The sequence below is a fragment of the Nicotiana tabacum genome, chromosome 10 (assembly GCF_000715075.1).
Source record: "Nicotiana tabacum cultivar K326 chromosome 10, ASM71507v2, whole genome shotgun sequence".
Classification (NCBI taxonomy): domain Eukaryota; kingdom Viridiplantae; phylum Streptophyta; class Magnoliopsida; order Solanales; family Solanaceae; genus Nicotiana; species Nicotiana tabacum.
The window spans coordinates 158,793,082-158,809,178 of NC_134089.1; the positions used below are offsets into that span (position 1 = coordinate 158,793,082).

At 34.8% G+C, this 16,097-nt stretch overlaps 2 protein-coding genes across 2 annotated transcripts; one reads left to right on the forward strand and one right to left on the reverse strand.

Annotated features, from left to right (window-relative positions):
• Window positions 1–2,461: 2,461 nt before the first annotated feature.
• Window positions 2,462–6,775, forward strand: LOC107784302 (uncharacterized). The gene is made up of 8 exons (XM_016605413.2): window positions 2,462–3,081; window positions 3,623–3,724; window positions 3,831–3,912; window positions 4,037–4,056; window positions 4,155–4,215; window positions 5,591–5,670; window positions 6,178–6,273; window positions 6,366–6,775. Exons 1-8 carry the CDS (start codon window positions 2,608–2,610, stop codon window positions 6,426–6,428), a joined length of 978 nt encoding a protein of 325 aa, XP_016460899.1. The 5' UTR covers window positions 2,462–2,607; the 3' UTR covers window positions 6,429–6,775.
• Window positions 6,776–8,753: 1,978 nt separating this feature from the next.
• Window positions 8,754–14,475, reverse strand: LOC107784301 (zinc finger protein CONSTANS-LIKE 9-like). Its single transcript, XM_016605410.2, has 5 exons — window positions 14,283–14,475; window positions 12,852–13,562; window positions 11,737–11,964; window positions 9,966–10,264; window positions 8,754–9,679 (listed from the first exon to the last, which is right to left on the reverse strand). The coding sequence occupies exons 2-5, from the start codon at window positions 13,407–13,409 to the stop codon at window positions 9,550–9,552; spliced, it is 1,215 nt and encodes a 404-aa protein (XP_016460896.1). The 5' UTR covers window positions 13,410–13,562; window positions 14,283–14,475; the 3' UTR covers window positions 8,754–9,549.
• Between the last annotated feature and the right edge of the window lie 1,622 nt (window positions 14,476–16,097).

Consider the following 16,097-nt stretch of genomic DNA (forward strand, 5'->3'; position numbering starts at 1 on the left):
ATACTAAACAGTAAGAGATCAACTCTAGTCTCCAATCATGATCTACAATAATAGTATCGCCCACGGGCGTAGATACATGAACAGATGAAACTAAGGACTCACGGGGCATATCAAGATAATGAGCAAAATAAGATGACACATATGAATAAGAGGAACCTAGGTCAAATTATATAGAGGCATCCCTATGGCATACTAAGGCAATACATGTGATCACCGCATCTGAAGCAACAACACCTGGTCTGGTAGTAATAGCATAGAATCGGGCTTGACCGCCACCTGATCGGCCTCCCTCTCTAAGGTGACCTCTAGTTACCTAGGCCCCACCCCAAGATGGCTTGGTGGGTTATATAAACTAAAAGAAATTGGCGTAATTAGAGGGATGTGCGTAATTACAACAAAAGTTTGGAGTAAGTTTGAGTATTTAAAATTTCAGTCCAAGCCCGAATTGTTAACGGACGAGCCTTTTCAGCTCCTATAACCGGTATCCATCTAAACGTTAAACCATAATATTGCAGCTTCAAACTAACACCCTACTTTCTCCTTGTCCTCTTCGCACAAAGTAACTCACTTCTCAAGTAAATTTCTTATTTTTGGTAATTCATGTTTATGTTTATTTATATTATAGTTATGTATTATTATAGTTTGATTGTGTTTGTGTGTGCTTAAGATTGACCCAATAAAATTAGTGGCCTAAAGCCAAATTTTAATAAAATGTCTTATGCTTTTTTATGCTAGAATTCATATATGTATGCACACATACATATGCAAAAAAACTATTATTACTATTTTTTCTAGCTTGTTGTTATAATATAATATTCTTAAATGATATAAAGCCTTTAACATTACATAGTAATAATATTATTTATAGTAGTAAAAGATAATTTGAGTAAATAAAATAGGCATGTATTTATAAATTTGATTCATTTGATATTGTTGTAAAAAATTATATTTACCAATATGAAAATATAAGTAGTTTAATTCAAGGTTCTAAAGTATTTTACTGTTAAATAATAGACAATCTCTTTTTCTTTCTTTGTTATGTAAATTTTTTATACTTTCTTTTTTTTCTGCAAACTTTAATATTATCTAAGTTAAAATAAAATCATAAAATTCACAATTAAAAATTTTTTGGGCTTCAAAATCTCGAGGGCCTAAATCAAAGTTTTACTAGCCTCGCTCTTGAGCCACCCATCCATTTTTGAGTTTCTCAATTAAATTTTATAGAGTTCCAATTAATACAAGACAACAATGACAAGAACACTAAAAACAGTGAATGTGCCATTCAATTAACAAATGTGAATGAAATTGGTTGAACAACATATTCGTGTGACGATGCTCTCAATGAAATTGGTGACAAAATTAAAATATATCAAAAAACCCTTCAACTTTTTTCATAAATCCATAGAATAATAAGACTCTAAGAATGCCTAATGTGAGAGCGCAACGCATATGCATGATGTGTCGAATAGACGCACGTCATGATATTAAATTCTCCTCTATACAAAAATATGGTATTAAGTGAAAATGATAAAGGGGTGAGCACATTACTCATCGAGTTTTTTTTTCTAACATGGGACACTTGCTTGAAAAATTTCTTAGTTAAAAAAAGAGATACAAAAGAATTTACTTTTTGACGTATGAATGTGCCAAAATGAATAGCTAATTTAGAGAATTTGAGTTAAAATTAGAAAGTAAAATCGTGAGAAACATGAAAAAAAAAAGTATACATAGAAGAAAAGTAAAATTGTTAAAAAGGTAGATATATTCTTTAATTTAATAAGAGAAAAGATTTATCATATTACTCCCTCCGTCCACTTTATCTGATTTTTTTGCCATTTTTTGTGGTCTAAAATATTTGATTTTTTCAGATTTCAAGAGTGAATTAATTTTTATTTTCAAAATTGCCTTGAAGTAAATAGTGTTGGAGTATGTGTTATACTTATTTTCCAATGCAATTGGATTCATCCATCTCTCAATAGTCCACGTACTACTTGTTATAAAATATGATGTTCATTTCATCTCCTATAATTCATGTTAATTATTTTTGTAAAATAAAGAACTAGAGAGGAAATGTTAAAATTTTTTAGCTCCATTTTATAATTCACTAACGTTTTTAAATTGAAATTATATGACAAATTGAGATTTTTTGCTGAAAATTTGAAATAGTTTCCGATGCTCACAAAGAATTCTGCTAGTTGCTTCAGTTCCGAGAGTTGCTAATCATCACATCCCAAATCCCAATATGACATTATGTCAAATATAAAATAAAATGAAAAAAATGTGAAGAGATAGTAAATATCAATATATTCAATTTCATTGCTAATTAATATTAAAAGATGAATTTATTAATATATTTAAAAACAATCCCAAAAAAAAAAAAAAAACAAGGGAGTAACTCATTCAAACCTATTTCTACCAAAATTTTAAAAATATAAAATTGATTTTTTTATTAACTAATAGTATATAATTATATAGTACTTAAATATTTGGGGCTTCTAAGGCAAGGGTTTCGCCTGCCTTTATCCTAGAGCCGCCCTTACTGTGCTTAAGATTGACCGAATTATCTGATTCTGCAGCTTAATCCGTGTAAGAAACAAGATTGAAATTATGGCGGAAGAATTGCAGTCAGTTAGGGAAGCTGGAAAAATGTTAGTAAGGAAAAGAAAAAATATGGGGCACAATAAGAAAGGGGGTAAGGCAAAGAAGAAGCAAAAGGGTGTACCATTTAATGAAAGAAGGGCCAAAGTAGACAAGAAAATGAAGAAGCTTTTTGAGAAGAGAGCAAGAGATTATAACTCTGATAATGAGGATGATAATGATAATGATGATGATAATATTGATATTCGGGAGCGTGCCCCTGTAAGTCGAGGTAAATTCACATCATATGGTAAAAAGGAGGATGATTTTGAAGAGGAATGGGTGGATGATGACGGAGGAGAGGATGGTAATGAGGAAATTGAAGTATCCGAAGATGAAGATGGAGAAATTCAGCCGGGGATTACTAGGTTTATAGATGGTTGTAGAGCATTCAGATTGGCATTCAAGAAGATATTGAAGAAGTCTGCTTCTGATGATATATTGGTGAGCAACTTGCTTTGTCCATAAGTTTTTTGTTCATATGCCTTGTTATAATTTCATGTTTCGGAGGAAAACATAATTGGTGTGCATCATGTTATGCTTCTTTATTTTTCAGGCCTCGAAATAAAATAAAAAATTGGTTTGTTTTTATATTAGTGTTTGGATGTGGTTTTAGAGGAACTAGTTTTTTTTGTGAGTGTTCGGATTTGGTCGAGGGACAAAACAACTACGGTGGAAAAAAAAACATTTTGTTTCAAGAGAAAAAGACTTTTTCTACGCCTTTTATAATACAATAGTTCGATTACTAGAAAATAAGTCTATCAGAAATAGCCTCTCTACTCCAGAGGAGTAGGGGTAAGCTCTGCTTACACGTTGCCCTCCCCAGACCCCACTTGTGAGATTCCACTGGTTTGTTGTTGTATTTGATTACTAGAAAATAAGCCGGATGTTGATGAACTCATAGGTTAAAACTTAAAAGCATTTGAAGCTCATACTAACTGAGGATAGGAATTGCTTGGAGAAACTAATGGTAAATAACCTGCAGGGCCCCGTCTTATCAGCACACAAGAAGCTTGTTGCTGAGAAGCTTGCTGAAGAAGAAGTAGAACGAAAGGTTAAGGGGGAAGCAAAAAAGGAGAAACACTTGGTATATATATCTAGTTTCGTTTAATTGTTAAGTTTTTTGAATAACTTAATCTCCCATGTTCAATGTATTAATGGTCGTATTCTTAACTTTGATATCTGTGCGAAAGATAGGAGAAAAGGGACATGTGAAACCTGCAAATTATTTGGACTCCCATGAAAAGTTTCTAATAGGAGTTGCAACAAAGGGAGGTACTCAACTATATATATATATTTTGGAATTTATAATAGAATTGCAAATGCATTAAGAAGCTTTCTATCAGACCTCTAACTAACTTGGTTCTTTTTCTTTTTATGGTCATCGTGGGAATATCAGTGGTCAAGTTATTCAATGCTGTAAGTTGCAGTACACATTTCAAAGTTGATACTTCTGTTTTATAAAAAGTTTTATGCTACTTTCAGCTAGCTCAAATATAACTGCTTATGTGATACAGGTTAACAAAGCACAACATGCTCAAAAAGGCCTAAATCGCTCAAGGTCAAAAGATGAGAAAGGTAAGGACAGAATGCCGACGTATTGATGATGTGATTAGTTCTTTAATTTTTGAATGGTTGCTATTGTTCCTCTGTTGGTAATTCTTGTACAATTTACAAAGTAAGAGGAAGGGAAATATTATTTAGAAGATTTGATTTGTCTTTGTGTGCTTTGACCTCTAATCATCCTCTCCATCTTCCTCCATCAGAGAAGTTTAACATTTTCCTTGCTAAGTTGATTAGTTGTATTTTCATTAACCATGTTCGGACAAGGGATAATCCCAAGGCAGTGAATGGCATTTTCTTCTTCCAATCGCAGCATCCTGCATGTTGGACTGGTAATCTGATCTTAGTGCAAAACTTGGAGATTCTGTTGGAAAAATTATTTGGTATTCAGTGTCCGATATCAAATTCCTAATGTCGGTGCTCATGCTGTTCTTGAGTAGGATCTTTCAAATTCTTATTCCCAAGTGAAATAACTTGCATTGCGAGATCATAAGGGGTTGTTCTGTTGCTTTCGCTGAGTTACACTAAGTCCCAGATTCCCTATATAGGTGCTTTCAAAGACGTCTATAAATGTCTTGGGTCACTCCACCTATTACGTTAAGGTTTAGGTTGGATATATTCTTTCACCGGGTATCGGAACTGATTTTCGACAAGCCCAGTCTCACACTCATAAGTCCACGTGTGAATCCTTTAATCAGATTACACGTGTCGGACTGTGTTGAGATATATAAATGAACAATAGCAATCAACGCGTTTTTGGTTTTCACGCAGTTGAAGAGTGCTTATAGTACTTCGTGAAAAGGCGTTTAAACTACAGAGCAGATAGGAAAAGAACACATACTAGCTTAGTGAAATTCAATTTTCCTTCTCTATCTGGCCATGATAATAAAGATTGAATGGTGAAATTTGTACCTTGCATTTATTCAAATTTTCCGTCTTACTTTCTTTTGTTTTTCACATGCACTAATGAAACATAACCATCAAGAATACTATCTCTTTTTCGTGCAATAAGGTATATAGCCTGCTACAGATTCTCATTTGTAATTTAAAGCTATGGTAAAAACATAGAGTAATGCCCTAAATACCGATGTTATCCTAGTGTCACTCAGTTTATCATATGCTGTTAGTATCGAGGGGAAGTGAACTCCGCACATGCCGTTTTACCGTTTACATGATAGAAGTAAGAAGCTTGTAATGGAATTAATTACCTTATTTTATCTTTTGATTACGGTAAATATTCTTTTTATGATGGGAAACTGCCATTTTTATCTTTATAATTGCAATTGATAACAAATTCTTGATAATTCAATTTGGAATAGTTCAGATAAGATTAACCTTAAGAACTTTTATATTGTATCCCGTACAATAACTTCTATTTTCTGATGTGTAGTAATAAAGAAGAGACGGAGAGAAGTCTTTTTCTCCGAATTGGGCAAGACACCATCACAAACAGTTGCGGCTGGGTCAAAGGTCAACTCTCTCTCTCAACTAAGCATTATGATCATTTGGGAAAATTTCTTTAATTATTTTGTAACGTCATTTCATTTAGTATCTTATCTTGGGCTACTGCATTTTTTTTGGGGGAGTCGGGTGGGAAAGAGAAACCATGTTGGCTCGTATCAGAAAAGAGAGAATTTTCATGTTGCCTCTGGTTGCTTTTTTTCTTTTTCATTTTTCCCTTGTCAAATTTGCTTCATAGTTGAATGAGTTACTCATATATAGGAAACAACGTATCTGATAATGTGATTTATTAGCGGTGTTTCAACAGAAACAATTATTTAAAAGTAGGAATTACCAACTATTTTGTGAACAGAAGGCAAAAACAACTTGAACATGGCGGAGTAGATATTTTTCAAGTTCTTATCCAAACAAAAAAATAAAATAAAAGAAAAAAGAAACGTTTTCAATATTCAACCATGCAGCCCAGTCATACAATGTTTGCCTTCTTTTCTTATTATGTAGCTTAATTTCATACAGGCTGGTGCATCGAATGATGAAGGTCCCTCATGGGCTCCTCTACGTGATAGTTACATGTTGACTAACCCCAAGTTAAAAGACTGGGATAAGAATGCGGTAAGGATAACTTACTTAAATTCTGCAATTACCGAGAGATAACCTCAGTCTCCCTCTTTGCAAATGATCAATGTCATCTGATGTTCATGCAGGACACAACTGTCGCAGACGACCTGAGGGTGCCGGCTGATGCAGATTCATCTGATGATGAATAAGTTCACTGAAAGTTTGATGTTCAACTATCTGCTTCAAGCATACTGGGATGTCGAACACAGAGAGAATTATATCTTCAATGCAGGGAAGTGGATGCCTAGGGATAGTCAAATTAATGCTGGAGCAACTTTCTTTGACTGTACAGAGATCCTCCTGTTGTTAGCTGATGCTATTTATTTATATTAAAGAGGAAGTTTTATCCTGGCTTATGCAATCCTCTTTAAGATATGACTTTTAAGATATTATTTCTGAATTCTCTTTATTTGTTATCCATTCTTCCTGCTAGTGGGGATATAACTGGTCTGTAACATTATCCCAGTATTCAACAAGGTTGATTTACAATGCGGAATCACGTTGTGTTGTCTTGTGTTTTCCAAGATCGTGTAACCAAAGATATTGTCTTTATAAAGCTGGGATGCTACATATGTTGAGCTTACATGGCGAAGTTAGGATTCATATAGCCGATTTCAACTTGTTTGTGATTGAAATGTAGTTGTTCTATTACTGGTTCGGCTAGGCCGATTTGGCACTGTGGAGTGTGGTCTGTGGACTCACTTTGCATAGCAGCATTGTCAAGAATTGTTTAACCAAATATAGTTTAGCTTTTATAAGTTGGGATACTACTGCTCTGTCAAATTTCCCTCATCTTTTGTTGGCAAAATCATTTAATCTAAACATGTTTAGCTGAAAAACTGTCCCTTGCTACATTAAGGATGAACCTTGTGTATCAAAATAAAATAAACACTCTAATGTCTTAGTTATTACTCCCCGGGTTCATAATAAGTGATTTTTTGGTCTTTTAACATAATCAAGAATGAATTAACTATAGTTTTTCAAATATGCCCCTATTTACATATCACAGTGTGTCAAGTTAACAATATCCAAAATTTAATTAAGGGTAATTTAGTCAAAATACTTATTTGTTTTCTAGAAGTTTGTATTTTATTAAGGAGTGTGCCAAAGACAAAAAAGTCACTTATTGTGGACCGGAGGGAGTAGTCATTTTGACAAACTGCCTTTGTTTTGAGATATTTTACGTCTTAAGAAAAGTTAAATCATGACCAAATACATATACAGACTATTAAACTTGCTCAATTTTTCATTTTGGCACTTTAACTCAGCCTTGTTCCATTTTGGCACTCCAACCCCATTTCTTTTGTTCCACTTTGACACAAAAAAATTTCTCTCAGGTAAAAATGCAGTGCGTGCAAATACCCAGTTGCTACCCTCCCCACCCCCACCTCCCCACCCCGCAATTTTTTTTTACTTTTTTTTTGTAATTTCAAATTTTTCGTTTTTTCTACCCACATCCCGGGGAAAAAATATTTTTTATATATATTTTCAGTAGTAACTACGAGTTCAACTGAACCCATAACTTTTGACGCGGAGTAAAAATTTGTATGTAAAAATTTATCAAAATTGTAAAAAAAAAATAGATATAAACCCATAACATTTAAAAATATAATGGGTTCTTTTGTTCCACTTTGACACAAAAACTTTTATCCCAGGTAAAAATGCAGCGCGGACAAATACCCAGCTGCTACCCCCACCCCATTGCCGCCCCCCACCCCCCGCATTTTTTTTTGTAATTTCAAATTATTATTATTTTCGTTTTTTCTGCCCCCCTCTCGTGGAAAAAATATTTTTTTATATATATTTTCAGTAATAACTACAGGTTCAATTGAACCCATAACTTTCGACGCGAAGTAAAAAATTGTATGTAAAAATTCATTAAAATTGTAAAAAAAATAGATATAAACACATAACTTTAAAAATATAATGGGTTCAATGTTAAAAACATTAAAATTGAATCCATAGGATTTAAATTATGGATCCGCCTCTATGTTTGAAGTATGAAATTTGGCTTCAAAATGGCTCTCACGCGCCTACAAGGGTGAGGCAAATCACACATGGAATCTAGTCAGCTTTTGTGTCAAAGTGGAACAAAAGAAATGGAATTGGAGGACCAAAATGGAATAAGATTGAGTTAAAATACCAAAATAAAAAATTGGACCAAGTTTAATGGACCGTATATGTATTTGGCCATATTTTTTCAACACGTAAGAATCTAATAAGACAACATGAAGGGGAGCTTTGGGTAACTGGAAATTTGTTGTCATGTGACCTCCTAGGTCACGTGTTCACGCTGTGGAAACAGCTTCTTGCTAACTCTTACTCGGACCCTGCGCATAGCGGAAACTTAGTGCCGGGCTGCCCTTTTTCTTTTTCCAACGACAGAACATGACATTTTATATCCATACTCCATTTAACCAGCTAAATTTCGAGGCAAATCCATCACAATATTCAAGAAAGAATAAGGTCGTAGATGCACATTATGATTATTACATAATGACCAGAAAATGGTTTCCACAATATACAGTATTCCTCCAATATGTTATACATTTCATAGGACAATAAATGAAAAAATTACAAAACAAGGTACATACATCTATCATATGGAGACCTCATTGTATCTTCTTATCTTCTACACACTGGCTAATAATATACATGACAGTATTACATAATAGCCAAGGAATAATCTCAGCCCTTAAACCTAAAAGGACAGATGAATCTGTGGGGATTTAAAATGTGTTGCTCATTGTATCTCTTTATCTTCTATACACTGGCTATAGTATCCATGACAGAGTTACAAACAGCCAAGGGATCTCAGTTCTTAGACCTTAAACGACAGCTGAACTTGTGGGGACTTAAAATGTGTTAAAGCCACCTAGTTAGAGTTGTAAGAACAGAAGCAAGCTAGAGGAAACCCAGAGTTGTCGACATGCAACATAAACACAATCGAGAAAGCAAATCTTAATTGGTTTCTGGAGCTCTTTCTCTGCAGCTCTCTTAACATGATTGACAAAACGACTGCACGTTCATTTTTTTTCCTTTTTGGATGATGAAGTTGAACCTTGAGAGGAGTAGCAGCAGAGAAATCTGCTTTCTGGATCCAGCTTCCTTGATTGGAAACATTGTAATGTCCTGAGAAACAACCTACTCTTTGTCATTGCAACAATAAACACAGCATCCTTTCATCCATTTGCTTGAAACCTCAACCTAATTTTCCCCACTTAAACTGTCCATTTTTCTTCTTATATGTATTGGTAAATTTTTTCACAATCAATAGCTTCTGGTCTCGCTCAGCGGATCATAGTCATAAGCATCACCAGCCTTGACAAACCGTCCCTTCACACGCCTTCTCACATCTGCTCTTGCCTTGCGAGAAGCATATCTTACTCGCTTATCAAATCTGTAAAAAGGAAGTTATAAAAAAAGGTGAAAAGAGAACAAGTGAAAAGCCTACAACCGAAACAAAGCTTCTTGAACCATGGTATATATAACCTACACGGCCACGAAATCTCAATGGTGGGCAGAGTTTATTCCTATTTTAGTGTTGGATAGAAGGACTTGAAATAAAATGAGGAAAATTTGAGGATGAATAATATGCCAAAAGAAATTCTGGTGCTTTGTGTCAAACCAGGGAGTGCACAATTACCAAAATAGCTTTTTGATATACTTATTAAAAGAAAACTTACTGGCGTGTCTTCTTCTTTTCCTTGTAGCGTAAAACAGCATCACTCCGACTAGTTGATGGCATTGAAATTTCAGGACATGGGGAACACCAAGGTGGCTCTCCCATGAGAAGCATTGAGGAGGCTCCACAGTCTTGATAATCTCCGGCGCTGCTCTCTCCAGTGAGGTTTGAAACTGAGAGGTTGGACTGTTGCCTCGCAAAGCAAAGGGCAGGTTCTGTCTTGCAGCTCATCATGGATTCTTCGGACGCTGCATTGCTACAAGCTGGCTGCACTGTATTTACCCTTCTCACTGCTGACCCCTGGTAAATAAATACAGATTTAAGTTCATCCGTTTTTTGAAACAACTATGTAGAGAAAAGTCAGTCGTATGCACATCTTTTTAATCTGTTCAACGTCCAATCATGAAAGTCGGAACTATTGTAATCTTTGCAACCAGACAATCTTATTAGACATCAGATTTAATGTTATTGATTTGACAAATACCAAACACTCAAAGTTGATCAATTTATGATATTCCTACACATGACTCATCTCAATGCACCCTTAGGAAAAAGTGAATCTTACTGTTTCCTGACAAGCTAGCATACAAGGATGGATAAGATTAGGAATGTAGATATTCGAGAGAAGGTGGGCGTGGCCCCCATGGAGGACAAGATGCGGGAAGTAAGACTCAGATGGTTCGGGCACATTCAGAGGAGGAGCACTGATGCACCGGTGAGGAGGTGTGAGCGACTGGCTGTAGTGGGCACGCGGAGAGGTAGAGGGCGACCTAAGAAGTATTGGGGAGAGGTGATCAGACAGGACATGACGCGACTTAGGATTACTGAGGACATGGCCCTTGACAGGGAATTATGGAGGTCGAGCATTAAGGTTGTAGGTTAGGGGAAAGTTGTGAATATTTCTACAGCACAATAGAGTGAGACTAGCCAGTTAGGAGTTAGACTAAGAATGCCATTGGTCGTCTATTGATGCAGGGCTTTACCTGCTAGTTTTTACTATACCAGCCATCTATTTCGTATTTCGTATTCTGTAGTTCATATCTCTTAAATTGCTGTTATTTTATTATGCATTATTATGGTACTAATATATCGTCTCCTGTTGCTTTTTTGAGCCGAGGGTCTCCTGGAAACAGCCTCTCTATCCTTCGGGGTAGGGGTAAGGTCTGCGTACATATTACCCTCCTCAGACCCCACTTGTGGGATTATACTGGGTCGTTGTTGTTGTTGTAGTGTACAAGATATAAGATGATCTCAAAATATTTATACAAGTCTGTCCTATCAACTCTTATCCATGATAAAAGTCCAGTTTGGGAGGGGGTGGAATGCAGAGGCAAAGGTTCTACAAAAAAAAATAGGAGTATGTCGTTGCGTACAAAATCTACTAGCCAAGACCAATTACAACGTCCAGAAAACTAACTTTATAAAACACGTTAAATTAGGCCCAAATCTAGAGAAGAGGCAAAAATACCATAGAAGAACATTATATGCATTTAATGAGCATCTTTGCCTTATCAAAAAAATAAAAAAATAGAACAAAACATGCTTCAACAATTAAAAAAATTTGATACACTATCTAGTTCATAACAAAAGAGAAAGAAAACATCAAGAGCAGACAAATTTATTTGTACTTGGTCAACCCAACAGTAAAAATGATGGCCTACCTCACTCGTCAAAAAACTAATAGTCCGTAATAAGTCTATTTTAGTGTTAACGAACACAGAGAAAGTAGATAATGTTTACACAATGCAGTAATTCTATAAAGTATGAACCACCTCGACAGCATTGTCACCCTGGCAACTGGACTCAGCAACTGGCATGTCCTTCATCCCAAATAAGCCATCAATGTCTTCATTCTTAAACAGCTGATCAGGATTATCAAGAGAAACACCAAATAGCTCTTCATAATTTCCAATACTCAAGTCCACTTCATCCATATTGAAATCATCATAAAAAGGATCATCATCAAATAAATTTGAGCCTTTTGTTCCAGAATTGCACACCTGAACGTATATAAAGATACGAGCTAAAAGAAACTCTCAACAAGTGAGGAAAAGAAAAACAGCCATGCTTCGAGTAGATAAAAGACATCTTTATGGTCTTGGGAAGAAGTCAACCTCTATAATCCCCCCTCCCCCTACTTCTATTCCTGGAAAACGAAAACATAAGCAATATCTGCTAAAGTTGCTTGATCTGGAAAAATAATGTACCGAGGTGAAAAAAAGAGAGAAGTGATCATCGTTAAGAATAATCCTAGATGGCAAATAACAAATGATACAGAGGAAAGCATGTCCTCAAGGAAAGGAATGCACTAAATTTGAGATGAAAATTTCTTTGAAACTGCATCTTTTCACTTTGTTGGAAATGGACAAGAAATAGAGAGTTAACAAATCTAATGATTTCATGGCAGAACGAAATCATCCTTCGCCAATTTATGGGAATGCAACACGCAAAACATTTGAATGCACAAGGAAGAATGTGGAATCATTGTTTGAAGACAAATGAAAATATCAAATATTAATTTTTTTTATGGAAAGGTAAAAATAGCAAATATCAATTTTATCTTCAATTGGTATTTGGATCTCTTAGAACTCCGCTTATCTCCCGTTTAGCATGAGAAAAAGGGAATATAGCACTTGCAAACCCAAAATTGAGTTTCTTGGTACATCGTGAGGAAAGTGAGGAGCAAGACAGCCTTAGCTTCAGAGCCAGGAGCAAAATAGTCAGAAGAACAGCGACTTACTCATTGCTATTCAGTTCTATACAATCAAAGGACAGGATAGTAATGTTTTTTGGTGAGTAAAATTGGAAAGCTAATTTCCACTTCCACATTATATCTAGCTAAGTTACTTTACTTCTGAACAAATGCATCTCTGAGAACTTAGAATACCTTTGACCAAGTTAAATTTGTGGATCCACCAGGCGGTTCCACATTATGTAGCTTGTTATCAAGACTCGGCATAGATGATCCCATAAAATCATTTGCTTCAACTGCAACGGACATATCTTGAGATTTGTCCTTTGCTTGAGAACCTCGGCTATCTCCAGATCGGCAATCAGTAATGCTCATTGAACCCATCCCCTGCTCACAAGTCGAGTCTCCTACTGAAGGGTTATCTAATAGAAATGACCAAATAGTAGAGAGCTCTACCGCGGAAGGACACCCAGTATAACAACTAAGTGCTTGTCTCTTATGTGTTGAACCTGAACTAGAATTAGCATGACCTATCCAATCACAATTTTGGCATAGAGAAATCCTCTCTTCGATGCATCTAAAAATAGCTGGTTGTGAATTACATCTTTCACATACAAGTGTCCGAGAATGACGTTGCGACAGGGCATTTGCAGAATGGACATTTCGATCACACGACAAACACAAGCAAGCTGCATCAGACCGGCAATAGACAATTGATCGTTGCTCCCCGCAAAATTCACATGTATAACCCATCACCTTCTTTTCTCCACTAGTTATTCCTTATATGAAATAACAGCGTACAAATCTTCAGGCCTCTAGCACAAAGTTTTAACTTTTTGATAAAGTTAATACTTTTGAGCAATAGAAATTGCTCTCCCTCGAGCAGAAATGAATTTGTGCTACTAACTGTTACAAGGAAAAAGAATCTGCATCATTAAAGGAGACACTAAAAAGGAGAAGCAAATTGAAAAAGAAGAGAATACAAGCCTATCCAGCATTTCTTGAGGTGCCTAATCCAAAAAAGTATTAAAATAAATTCTCACTTGATTCAAGAGTCCAAACTGAGATTTTGGTAAAACAAAATTTTATTCTGAAACAATACACAGTGGCAGTTAAAAAGGAAAATGCAAGGGATAAAAGATGCCATTTCAATCAGTGAAGGAAAAAAGTGCTCCAAACAAATTGGGAATCAAGAATCCAAACAAAAAGTTGAGAATTTTTCACAGAGCCACTGCTCTATTTTTTAGGCATCATTATCTACAACAAAAACATTTTTTTTTCTTTTCAAGACATCCATAAAACCATCATTAGTAAATATTTTGGAACTGAACAAAATTCAACATTAACCAAAACAGCTATAAATTCATTTAAAATTTACTTCAAACAGGAAAAAAACAATTCCAGCAAATTTATAAAAACAAAGAAATTACACAAAAAACTGAACCAAAACACCTACATATAGAAAAATATGGACAAAATAACTGATAAACAGCAAAATTCTGAAATGAACAGTTATAGTGTGAGGTAGCTCCAAACTTTGAGGAATCTAAAAACAGATCAAAGAACAGAAACAAAGCAACCCCATTTCAAGGTAAAAGGAAATGAAGAAAGTAACTAACTTTTTACCTAAAATAACTGTGAAGTTGGCAGAAAAAGAATTTACACACTACACGAGAAAACAAAGTACGGATAAGCCCTTTTTAGCTTGCAGCTACCAAAGGTACACCTCAAAAACCCTAAGAAAAGTTCAGACCTTTCCACTCTCTCTCTCTATAAAAAATGTTGTAGTTTTTGAAGTGTTTTTGGTGTTGTATGCTGTGAGAATTGAGAGTTGCTGAAAATAATTAAATATATAGTGAGCTGTCAAAAAGTGCAGGAGAGAGAAGGAAGAGGTGGGACCCACTGGGAGGGGTGTGATGTGGGACCCTGTCACTTTCTTGAAAGGATAAGTTTGGCCCCTACTCTCTTTTTACATTTTTTACGATTACCTTCTATATGTTGATAAATAGAAAAAAAAACATTATCAAGTCATCTAAAAAATAATTATAGGTAACTACCATAATAAATGATTGTTGTATGTGAATGTGTTTATATATATATATATATATATATATATGTATGTATGTATGTGTGTGTGAAAATTATTATTATCAGGATTTTGTAAGTGGTGTCACATAATGAACGACTAACAATTCACTTTAACAATATCATATTTAAAAAAATACCATTCAAATTCTTCTAATAATAAACCACAACTCAGGTATATTACTACAACTCTTATCGATGAGTTTTCATTTTAGAAATGTATCAAAATAACCTCATTCGGGATAATATTAAATACCTTTTTAAAGAACCAATCAATCACACGAAATTTTATCATTTATTTGATTTCACAAATCGTTCTTAATCAATTTCATGCCACGAGAGAAGATAAAAAGAGAAAAGGAAGATTAAAAAAACTTGGAATACCAGCCAAATAATTTACTAACGCAAGATTAACCATGACTCTTGACATATCAGATCAATGCTCTCTAATTACATTAATAGATTAGTCGTTCAAACTCCACCGAACACAATGTTTTTTTAGTAGACGATGCAATAAAAAATTAAAACAAAAAATGGGGCAAGAGAAGATTCACAAATCGTTCTTAATCAATTTCATGCTGCGAGAGAAGATGAAAGGAGAAAAAGAAGATTAAAAAAACTTGAAATATCAACCAAATAATTTATTAACGCTAGATTAACCATGACTCTTGACATATCAGATCAATGCTTTCTAATTACATTAATAGGTTAGTCGTTCAAACTCCACCGAACACAATATTTTTTTAGTAGACGATGCAATAAAAAATTAAAACAGAAAATGGGGCGAGAGAAGGTTCACAAATCGTTCTTAATCAATTTTATGCCGCGAGAGAAGATGAAAGGAAAAAAGAAGATTAAAAAAACTTGGAATATCATCCAAATAATTTATTAACTGATAGAAACTAAGCGTCCACCAAACTATATAGAGAACCGGGTTCTCTATCAGTTCCCACCGTAAGCAACAGACTGGAAGACCAAACAGTATAGGGAACTAGGTTCTCTATTTGTTCCCACAGTAAATCGGCAGTAAATAAAGAACACAGAGGAATTTTACGTGGAAAACTCCCAGCTCAACGGGATTAAAAATCATGACCTACCCTTGTAGGATTTCAACTTCACTACTGAGCAATCTTTAGATTACAACCTATTGTAACCTAGGAATTAACCTCTTAATCCATCACTAACTTATAACTACACTATTACAAGCCACTTTGTAATAACTCTATTACAAAGACTTAATCACTCACTAACTTGTAACAACATTATTACAAACCATATTGTAATAACTCTATTACAAAGACTTCACAACTCGACTAACTCTAGCCAAGATACAAACACAAGGGTTTATGATTTACA